Genomic DNA, 12,266 nt, shown 5'->3' on the forward strand with positions numbered 1-12,266 from the left:
ATTCAAATTGCTAAGAATGTACACTGTCCTAATTATTTAGTCTGCCTACTTGTATTTACCGCCTGAAGAAACATATCTCAAATGAACAAAATCACTGATGAGAGAAGAATTCTGAGAGAAAAGTCAAGAAAAATCTTAAAATTCTAACTGAATTAATTACCTATTTTAAAACATTTGCTAAATGTTTTAATAGGCCAGGAACTGTGCTGGGTTTTAAGGGTGCACATAAAATTCAATTTCCAGTGTGTGTGCACTGACTAGCCATCATTTGGCATGAGGCTAGCATATGCTGAGTGCTAATAGAGGACAAAATGAAGACTGGTTTACTCTGCTGTTGCCAGCTCCTTATCACATTCTCACCCCATGATGGTGGTAACAGTGAGCTTCCTGTTCTCCCTGTTCTGCTCTGGGTTCACCTTTGCCTTCCCACCTCAGCGCCTCTCCCTGAGCACAGCCCTCACTGCCGCTCTTCTGAAGTTCCAGCTCACCCACTGTCTGTTTCAGACACCCCGTTCCACCATCCAGGCCACTCTCAGCTTCACAAACATGACAACCAGGGCATCACTATCTCCCTCAAGTTGCAAATTTGCACAACCAAAGTCCCACGGTGCAGCTTCATCTGAATGCCCTACGAGCTCATGAATCTCAATAATTTGCAAAATTAATTCATCATTTTATACCCAAAGCTTCTTCTCATTTCCATTAAAAGTTCCCTGAGGTCACTCTGCAGCTTCTTTCACCCACACTTCCTCCCCCACTAGCTCAATCCCCTGTGGTGGGCTGGCTTCTCAGATGACCCCTAATAAATTATGCCCTTGCAGAACTTCCTCCTCCCCTAAGTGGGGGTGAAACCTAACACTTGCTTCTAGAGCACAAAATACAGCAAAGGGAATGGCATAGTCACTCCCTCGATTGCATTGCATCATATGACTCCACCTCAGCTGACTAGAACAAGAAGGTCTCCCGCTGGCCTTGAAAAAGTTGGCTACCATGTGTGAGAGGACCACATGGAGAGGAACTGCAGGGCCTTTCAGAGCCATGAGTGTTCCCTGCTTGAAATCAACAAGAAAGCAGAAACCTCAGTCCTACATCTGAGGAACATAATTTGGCCAACAACCACATGAGCTTGGAAGAGGCCACTGAGCTCCAAAAGGAAGTCAGCCAGGCCAATGCTTCAACTAGACCCTTTGAGACCCTGAGCAGAGAATTTATTTAAGCCATGCCTGGACATCCAGCCTACATAAATGTGAGGTAATAATAATGAGTGGTTGAAGCTGCTAAGTTTGTAGTAATGTGTTATGCAGCAATACAAAACTATTACATACCTATTGAGCCTTTAGGAGTCAGCTCAGAAAGCTTTCTTTAATCCCACTTCTTCCCTCCACTCCCAAGCTAAGTTGAGTAACCTTCTGAAGCCTGGAAACATCCTACACACATATCTATTATTGAGCCCATTACATTGCACTACCATCATCTGTCTTCTGCAGTCTCCTGCTTTGATGAGCTTACTGAAGGCAGACAGTGTCTTAATGTTTTATCCCTAAAACACAGCCTAACACGTACTCTAACTTAATAAATATCTGCTGAATGAAGGCATGAATGCAAGGTCCAGAATAGTATGTTCTGCCTGGCAGATTTCACATTCAAAATTACTGTGGATATCTTTGTGCAATTAGCAAGGTAGCATCCTGATAAAACATACTTCAGCATGCATGCGAACCACCTGGGAATCTTGTTAAAATGCAGATCTTTTATTCAGTAGGTCTGGAGCGGGGGCCTAAGGTTATGAGTTTCCAACAAGCCCCCAGCTGATGATACTACTGAAGGTCTGTGGGCCACAGGATGAGCTCCATGGCCATCATTTACCAGGCAGGGGGTTGGACATCAGAAAGCAATAACCCAATCCTATCCACCTCTCTTCTAATGTGTGGGGAAGCATAGGACTTGGCTGGAAAGTCTGTAAGAAGGATTCGTCGAAAGTTCAGGGGTTTCTGGGGGGACCTTGTCGAAGGCAGCAACCCTTACTTTGACTTTTTCAAACAAGTCCGAGTCCCCAGGTGTTTTGTTGGAATTTTTATGTTTAGTCTTTAAGACCTGACCTTGTAGAAGCATGTGTTTTCTCAAGGATGTTTATTCTGTTGATACTATTTAATAGTTAATTTTAGTTCAAGTTGTTGTTATAATAAAAACCTAAGAAGGCAGGCAAACAAGGCTACTTGGTGGCTTAGCCAAACAGTCCCTTAGTCTTTCTTTCATAGAAACTCATGTCAGAGTAATTATTCATCCAACATTCAGGTCTGCTGGTCAGTCCCAGCAAAGTGACTCCCCATGTGAGGAGCCAGGAACGCAAAGAAATGCAGCAGATCCCTCAAAAACAAAGAGGAAAAAAACAAAAGTAACTGTGCAGTAAGTAATTGGAGCCCGTTTGGGATTTCAAAGTTCGAGAGAATCTTTCTCAGCTAAGTTTTCATAATGGGACAACAGTTGTCCACAGAAGAGCAACAAAATATCACAGTGCTGAAACAGTTATTAAAAGCAAATGATGCCTCTGTTACAGAAGAACAACTAAAAAGCTTATTAAAAATTGTTATAATTTATAATCCTTGTTTCCCTGATGCTGGAACACTAAACCTTAATCTCTAGGAACAAGTGGGCAAAAATTTAAAAAGAAATCAAGCCCATCTACTGGTGAAAGAACAATTAGAGTTGGGGTACATAGAACCTTCTAATAGCCCCTGGAATTCTCCTATTTTTGTAATTCACCCAAAATTTAAAAAGTGGAGGCTTTTACATGATTTAAGAGCCATTAATACTAATATTCAACCCATGGGGGCTCTCTAGCCTGGACTTCCCTCCCTGGCCATAATCCCACAAAAATGGCCTATTATTATAATAGATTTAAAAAACTATTTCTTACCATCCCTTTGACTACCCACGATCAGGAAAAATTTGCATTCACCCTCCCCTCAATTAACAATGAGGAACCTGCTCAAAGATATCACTGAAAAGTCCCAGCATTATGCATGTAAAATGATGAACTGAATCAGATCTAATTTTCTATGATAGCTCTGTACCCCAATTTCATCCCTCTTTGCCCATGATATACATGGGAAATTTACATAATTCAAAACAATGTGAGTCTCTTCTCATAAAGGTTCTACTGAAAAAACTGAAATGGTAACAAAATAGTATTCAAGAGTTGATTATGTGAGTACCACAGCTACTGAAGCATTTTTATAATCACTATATCATTCAAATATGAAAATAAACATATAATATGCTGTCACTCAGTTCTAGATTAGGATGTTTGGCTCACACTTCTTTATTTGCTATTGAAATTCTGCCTAGATAGAAAAAAAAATATTCCTCACAAAAATAAATTACGGCTCACTTCAGAGTTAAATTACCCAAGTTCTTTATGTCCATATATTTTTAGATGTATCAAGGTTATAGATATATACACCAAATATCATAATTTTATGCTTCAGAATAAATTTACATTTCTCTTATGATATACTAACCTAACTTTTGAACAATTTTGCAAATAAGGAAGGATTTAATATCATACAACAAAACAGAAAAATGCTGAATTTGGGTTGGGTAACCTAAGGCCAAATCCCCACTCCACCCATAATGCACTATATATTCTCTGGATCTGATAAACAAATGACATATGTTCTCTGGACCTGATTTATCTTGTCTGTAAAATAAATGTTCTCCAAAGCTCCAACTACCTTTAACATTCTTTACTTCTGTCTGAGCTAATTATTTCATGAGTGTAATAAATTAACACTGCTATTAATAGAGAGTTAATTCTTTTTAAAAACAGAAGAAAAAAACTGGCAGTTTACCTAATCATCCCAGACAGAACACTTAAGGAAATCAATATGAATTGAGAAAAATAAAACCATTAGTATGATTTCTCAGGCTTCAAACTTTAGTTCTGAAAACTGAAAATAAAGTTTTACAGGGATAAACAGTGCTCTGAAAAACAGGAGAGAATGATTTAAGGAACATAAAGTAAGTCTCTGCTGTGGTGTATTTCCATTTGTCAATTTTAAACCCATCCTATTGGAAGAGAGGATTTGAAATGAGAAAATCAGGAAGATGGCCCTGGAGGCTTCATGTGCTTTTACTATAAGTAAGAGCGATCTTTTCTAATTAATCAGTGTCTACATTTCCCTGAGTGTGAATCCAATCAAGGAAGCAAAACACAATGTTTTACCCACTGATTTGTGTTTGGCAGTTTCAAGTCACTGCCTTGGAATGTCAGATCCTGCCCCTCCGTTCCCACCCTGTCAGACAGAATCCCTGGCAAAGAAGGACTTGGGAGCACCCTGCTCTTCCTCTTCCATAAGAACAGACAGTACTGTCTATGGTTTCATGAACTATAGAAAACACTGAAATCCTATGTAATAATTCCAGTAATAAACTACTTTTGTATTTCACCTGCTGTTTCAAGTCTACTTTTCAAATTCTCTTTTGGTGTGATCCAATGTGAGATACTAACTGAAGGTAAAGGAAATTAACCTTTCAGATAAAAATTGAGGGGAGGATTACTTTCCATTGCCCTCCTAGAATTCAGATGCAGACAGCGAGAAGGAAATGCTCTCATTTTGTTCAAACACTCAATAGCATAGCTACTATCTCTGAATGAAATCTCTGCATAGTGTTTGTATTAATCTGGTTTTTCATTTAATTTCTATATTTTCTGATGCTCAGACATTTTGGGAGCTTGTGGACAGTGGAGGGATTGTCCCTTCCAGAGAGAGTTAATTCCTAGAGATAGCAAACAACTTGCCTGTGTTTCTTCCCCTTGATATGCAAATCAGTGAATCCTGAGTCCATAAGGGACTTGCTCTTTTTTATCAGGCCCTTGCAGTCTGGGACACTATCCTCCTAAATCACCCACAGCACAACAGCTCCTATAGCTAAAGACCAAGGGAAATACTCAAATCAAACAATCTTAACCTGTTACCCTGCCTCAACCATTCCTTCCTTTAAAAAACACAATAAAGGCTTCTTTTTTTTAGATTTTTTTCCTTTATTGATTAAGGTATTACAAATGTGTCCTTATCCTTCCAATTTCCCCCCCATCCCCCCACTCATACCCTCACCCCTCCCCCGCCCCCAGTGTCTGTATCCATTGGTTATGCTTATATGCATGCTTACAAGTCCTTTGGTTGATCTCTCCCCCTTAGCCCCACCCTCCCCTGCCTTCCCTCTGAAGTTTGAGAATCTGATGGATGCTTCTCTGTCTCTAGATCTATTTTTGTTCATTAGTTTGTTGTTCATTATAATCCACAAATGAGTTAGATCATGTGATATTTATCTTTCTCTGACTGACTTATTTCACTTAGCATAATGCTCTCCAGCTCCATTCATGCTGTTGCAAATGGCATAAAAATATTAGAGGAATCCAAAGGCAGCAAAATCTCAGACATATGCCAAAGCAACTTCTTAACCAATACCACTCCTAGAGCAATGGAAACTAAAGGGGAAATAAACAAATAGGACTACATCAAAATAAAAAGCTTCTGCACAGCAAAAGAAACGATCAACAAAACAACAAGAAAGCCCACTGCATGGGAGAACATATTTGCCAATGTTATCACCAATAAGTGTTTAATCTCCAATATTTATAGGGAACTCATACAACTTAACAAAAGGAAGACAAACAACCCAATAAAAAAAATGGGCAAAGGACCTCAATAGATACTTTTCAAAAGAAGACATAAGGAAAGCCAAGAGACATATGAAAACATGCTCAAAGTCACTAATCATCCGAGAGATGCAAATCAAAACGACAATGAGGTACCATCTCACTCCTGTCAGAATGGCTATTATCGACAAATCAACAAATGACAAATGCTGGAGAGGGTGTGGAGAAAAAGGAACCCTCGTGCACTACCGGTGGGATTGCAGACTGGTGCAGCCACTGTGGAGAACAGTATGGAGTTTCCTCAAAAAAACTAAAAATGGAACTTCCATTTAACCCAGTGATCCCACTTCTAGGAATATATCCCAAGAAACCAGAAACACCAATCAGAAAGGATATACGCACCCCTATGTTCATAGCACAATTTACAATACCTAAGATTTGGAATCAGCCTAAGTGTCCATCAGCAGATTCGTGGATTAAAAAACTGTGGCACATCTACACAATGGAATACTATGCTGCGGTAAAAAGGAACAATAAAAGCTTTTTGCCTACATTTTCCTCTCACTCCTCCTGCCTCCTGACCAATGTTGGTCCTTCCCTATATGGTCCTGCAAAGTGTGATGTGCCCCTCTTCTTGGGAAATGTGAGTAACAAACTCTTTTCAATAGCAGTTGTCTCTTGATCTGCTAGCCTCACTATAGCTGAATAAAAACAAAATTCCAGATATATTTTGAAATAATAACTGCTAATTATACAAAATAACAAAGGGAAAGATATCTAAAATAGCTTTATAAACATCTTTCCATGATTTCTCCATATATAAAAGAATTTCATTGGCTGATGTAAACTATTATCAGTTGTGTGTAGGGCAACAAAATGATAAAAAGTTTAGAACTACTGAAAATAAGAAACAAAAATAATCCCACCCTAAACATGTTCTCAGTATCTATTTAAGGTTATTACAAAATATATTTCATTACACTATGCCCAAGTTGAAGGCACCCATAGCCCATCTTGTCAGCTACCAAGTCTAACAGTCACAATATCAAGTATAGTTTCCTCTGCTCTGCCTTCAAGACCCATCTAAGCTTGGCCACCCAAATCCACTCTAGTCATCTTACTATCTCTTATGTACCACCATTTAGACTTATTAAAATAGAAAGACCCTTAAACATCTCCTAGGCTGGCCAGTGTTGCATGGTGGTTGAGTATCGACCTATGAACCAGGAGGTCATGATTCGATTTCTGGTCAGGGCACATGCCTGAGTTATGAATTGATCCCTAGTTAGGGGGCATGTAGGAGGCAGCTGATTAATCTATGATTCTCTCTCATGATTGATGTTTCTAGCGCTCTCTTCCTCTCCCTTTCTCTCTGAAATCAATTTAAAGATATATATTTTAAAAATATTCTAGAATAAGACTTTTGTTCTACAGATAAAAAATCTGAGCCCCAGTCTGCTGAAGGACTTGCCCTTGGTCACAGAACTAATTATCACCAGAGCCAAAGACTAAAATGCAAATATTCTGATGTCTCTAGCCCAACCATCAGTTTAGAAAACTTGCAGGAGCAACATCTGTTCAGTAGGACAAGTCATTATAATGTCATCATACATCACATATGTGACATTTGCTTTCAACCCCATACCTTTGCTCATGCTGCCTCCTTGGCCCAGATGATCCCTACTATAACCCTTCAACTTTCTTAGCTCTCAAGGTTACTTAGTTGCCTACAGAGAGCACGGGGATGTTAAAATGCAAATAAATTGTATTCTCTCATATTACATTTTTACCAAGTTAGATTTAAGGGCCACTTTTTACAATAGAATTAAATATGTGTTAGATAAACATTTTTAGTTATTAAATAAGTTAAATAAGGCATTAAAAGTGTACATCTTACATACTCTTCATCCTTCAAGGTCAGACGCAAGCCCCAATAAGCCCACTTTTTCCTGAAGGCTGAATGTGCCTTAAGAGCACTATGTGCATAAGTACTTAGTTGTATTGCATTACTCTAGATAAGTTCCTGCTCTTCTTTCAGCAATGCTAAATCCTTTAGGCAAAATATAATGTCTTATACTTCTATTTCTCAATGCTCATAATTCACTAATTAGGTATAGATTCAAAGAGGTTCAGATGGAGAAGAAGAATGCTTGTGTGTGTGTGTGTGTGTGTGTGTGTGTGTGTGTATATATATATATATATATATATATATATATATATTATATATATATAATTAAAGACCACATATTTTATACTTGTATAGTCAAATATAATTTCCTTTTTTATTTGGGAAACTTGCATTTTAGGAAATTTGAAATTTTATGGCCTGAATTTACTTTGGGGTTTTATGACCAGAACACTCACATACACAGAAAACATCTATGAAATTTCCTTGAGAAAAAAAAATACCAAAAAGCTTAGTTTCCCCATTATCACATGTCTACACTTCCCTGGTCAATTTTAAAGGTGTAAGGTGGGAAAATCGAGCAAATGGCACCAAAATAACACCTGTGTTTGGGTAGGTGTTGTGAAAAAACATGTTACAGAGTCTAAAAGGAGCAGGGAAACACTTCTCTTCAACACTGCGGCAGCGCCATGGAGACCAGCGCACTAAACAGATGTTTATCCACACAGTAGATTTTAGAAAACAAAGATGTAAGAAATCTTCAGGAAAAGAGGCATCCTTGCAAATGCTGTCACAGATAGTATAAACTGAGGTTACGTCATTGAAGGCTTATCAAAGTATTAAATGCACATATCTTCAGTACAATTCTAATGGTAAGATTTTTATCTGTGAATCAACTACAAAAATATGCCAGATATATGAAGGAACATTAGTTGTAACATTGTATATAACAACAAAAATTAAAATAACCTAAATGTTCACAGTAGGGCACTCTTAAATAAATTATGATACATTCACAGAATGAAATACTGTGCACCATTGAAAACAATGACAAGATACACATGCTTAAGTGAAAAAAAGCAAGATACAGAACAAGAAGTAGAGTGTGAACCCATCTGTATATGTGTATGCATGTATGTATTATATATGTATGAATATGTACATAAAGGGTTTAGAAGGTTTTAAGCTTTCTTTTTTTTGTTTTTGATTCCTATATAGATACACAAGAAAATATAAAGAGTGGTCACACCTTTAGGGAAAGACTTAGGGGTTAGTATGTGTGTCAGTAGGTACAAAGAATTTGCATTCTTATTTTAATCCTTGTCTGTGCTATTTGATTTTTTAACTATGTGCCTATATATTGAAAGATATAAATAAATATTTTTAAAATTCAATGAATACAGAGAAAATATTTAGTCTAGGAATACATCATTGATAGATATTACTATCAGCATCTAAAAATTATTTGATAGCTAAGATATTAAGTTATTGTCTCAAAAATAGATGTCTAGAAAGTATCCCTCTTTTCATTAGTTTGATGTTTTATTTCATCTTCCGTGCTATTTTGCTTGGTTGACTGAAAATGTCAGTTGTAAAATTATAAGGTTAACAGAGAAAGTAAAGGATGTTACTGACATTTCAATCAAAAGTCAAACATAATTATAGTGATAGAACTCAAACAGGATTGAACCCCTTTCCCTCCATAGTGAATGCAGCCACAGATGTGAACCTGCTTACTGTATTAAACTATTACATTTACCTAAAGAAAATTGACACTATAACTGGCAATGGGCCCCAAACTGACAGTACAATGCAGAATTCATCCTAAATGTGTGTCTTTTCAATGATCCTATAAAATAATTATATGTTCCAAACACCTCAAAACTCAAATTAGTAACATGATTCTTTGAAATGTCATTTCCTTGCTATTGATCAAAGAAGTCCATTTGCATGAAGATGCCATTAAATGCCAGGAACATCATTCAACAGATAGTTTTAGAAAACTAGCTACACAAAGCACCACATTAAAACAACACCTATTTAAATGTTGAGCAGTTTTGGAGTTTAAAAAAGGTAAAATCCCAAAGTGGGATGGAAACAATGGTAAAAGCATTAGCATTAAGTCAAAGGTGAGTTGGGCTCTAAGAGAAAACTGGAATTTGTGCCAATACGGAAGAGACAAAAGGTTAAATATTCATGTTGTAGGGGGGCAAGATAACTGAAGTGCTGAGAAGGGTCAGTAGTAATTTAAAGAGAAATCATACTAAGAAAAAGTAGAAAATATGTTGGATAGGAGAGGTGGCTTCAAATATTAAATTTAAACAATTAATAAACATCCAGCAGCCATTATCAATTATAACTACAGCTCTATTAGTAGGTTAGACATATCTAGCTATTTCCCTAGGACAGTGTTTCTCAAACATGAGCATGTATCAGAATTACTTGGAGGGCTTGGTAAACTATAATCTACTAAGCCCCACCCCCGGAGTATTTGATTCACAGAGTATGGAGTGAGGGACAGGGGTTTGCATTTCTAACAAGTCCCCAGGTGATGCTGTTGCTGCCAGTCTGGAGACCACAGTGATGCTGTAGAATCACTATCTAAAAATAACTTGGAATACATCAAATACCCTGTCTCCTCAGAGGGCATGACACAGCAAACCAAAAATACTGAGAAGAATGGCATCCTCACAAGCTTGAGACAGGTGTTGGCCTTCTCAAGTCTGGTCCAAGCAACCTTGATACACTTGGAGCACTCAACTCTCATGGACCTGGTCTATGAGATGAAACTAATCTGGACCTTAAGAGGCACTGGACCTCAGCCCCAAGTTAACCACCTCAACTCCCAGTGAAGCTGATCCTGAAAAAATAGCTCTATAGTTTGACACAGACCTATATTTAACATCTTAAAACCAAACACTAACCACATCATTGCTTGACAGGTCTCATTTAATGCATGGAGTTCATCACACCACACCTAACCTGGCATTGAACCAAAGAAAGTACAGCACTGTGCCACTTCACCAACTGTAATGTGTAAATGTGTAACCACAACCCACCTGAAGACCCTCAAACCCACATCCAAGTAAATAATGAGAGCCCAAGAAACAGTGAGAACGTTCTAATAGTCCACTAATCCCAAAACAATTACAACAGAGGTCTCCTGGTCACTTCTGCCCACCTTGAAATTTGTGGGAATACAAAAAGTTGTCATAAGGAAATAGCACTCATACCTAGAGGCATGTGCATATTATGCCCTCTAGTTGTTGAGATGTCCCTGTGAGTTGTATTTAGATACAATTAACATTTAAAGACTAGACTCTGAGTGAAGCAGATTACTCTCCACAATATGGATGAGCCTCATCCAATCAGTTAAAGGCTTTATTAGAAAAAAATATTGACTTCACTTGAGGAAGAGGGGATTCTGTCTCCAGACTGCCTTGGAATCAAGACTGGAATGTCAACTTTTTTCTGGGTCTCCACCCTGCCTTCAGACTTGGCAGCCCACAGAAATTCATGAGTAAAATCTTTAAAACAAACCTCTCTCTCTCCCTCTCTCTCTCTCTCTCTCTCTCTCTCTCTCTCTCTCTCTCTATATATATATATATATATATATATATATATATAGATATATAGATATATAGATATATAGATATAGATATAGATATAGATATAGATATAGATATAGATATATATTCATCATCATCAAGTAGGGACAGAAATTGTGAACTGCACTTGTCACAGGACTGCCAACTACTCCTACCAGTTCTATTTCTCTAGGAACCCTAATAAATACAACCCTCTGAAGTTTACAAGCTCTTTCCCTTATTCGACAGTGATCAATCATCTCCATCTTTTTAAAATTAAGATTACCTTTTAAAATATACCAGACTGAAATGAAACTTACATTCTATTCCACTGTATATAAAAGTCGATCAGAAAAAAACAATTTTCAGTGATTGAAAAAAGCACTTCCATGTAGTTATACAAATTCTACAATTACAGGGTGAATTTCCACATTGAGCACAAACTCCGAGAAAGAGTCCAGAAACTGACATCTTACCAAGCTTCCATCCTGATTCACATTCTCTTTGGAATCCATACTAAGCTTCCTCTTCCTATTGGGCTGTTTCATTGCCACTTTAGCACTCCTTAGTAGTTTGTGTCTTTCTGCAAAATAGTGCCATATGAAAAGTTCAGGGGGGTTTGTTCCCTTAGAGGTACAAAAATAAAAACAAAACAACATGTTTTCAATTATACTTTTTACTAGAGGCCCGGTGCACAAAAATTTGTGCACTCGGGGGGTCCCTCAGCCCGGCCTATGCCCTCTTGCAGTGTGGGACCCCTCGGAGGATGTCCACCCCAGTGGGGACCCTCACCCCATGGAGGTTTGGCCAGCCTGGGTGAGGGGCTGATGGCTGTTTTCAGGCTGGCCACACCCCCTTTAGGGTGGGGGGTCCCCACTGGGGTGCCTGGTCAGTCTGGGTGAAGGGCTGAGGGCTGTTTTCAGGCTGGCCAAGCACCCTGGTGATGTAAGCTCCCAGCCTCTCCTTTTTTTTTCTTTTCTTTTTTTATTCTGGGATTTATTTACCTTCTATAATTGAAACTTTGTTGCCTTTAGCAGAGGCCTGCGGAAAGCTTGGCTTCCTCCATCACCAGGAGCAACCCACTCTTGCTTGCTCCAGCTCCGTGGCCACG

The 12,266-nt window shown here is 38.2% G+C and overlaps 1 protein-coding gene across 1 annotated transcript in view; it reads right to left on the reverse strand.

The window, feature by feature from the left end:
• The window catches only part of L3MBTL4 (L3MBTL histone methyl-lysine binding protein 4), a gene marked incomplete at both ends in the record, with an annotated part of 280,164 nt that extends 268,461 nt beyond the window's left edge, over nucleotides 1–11,703 (reverse strand). The window contains one exon of the mRNA XM_081096920.1: nucleotides 11,632–11,703. Within this exon, the coding sequence (XP_080953046.1) occupies nucleotides 11,632–11,703 (72 nt within the window). The remainder of the gene's footprint in view (nucleotides 1–11,631) is intronic.
• Between the last annotated feature and the right edge of the window lie 563 nt (nucleotides 11,704–12,266).

Source organism: Myotis nattereri (genome assembly GCF_964212035.1).
Source record: "Myotis nattereri genome assembly, chromosome: 8".
NCBI lineage: Eukaryota > Metazoa > Chordata > Mammalia > Chiroptera > Vespertilionidae > Myotis > Myotis nattereri.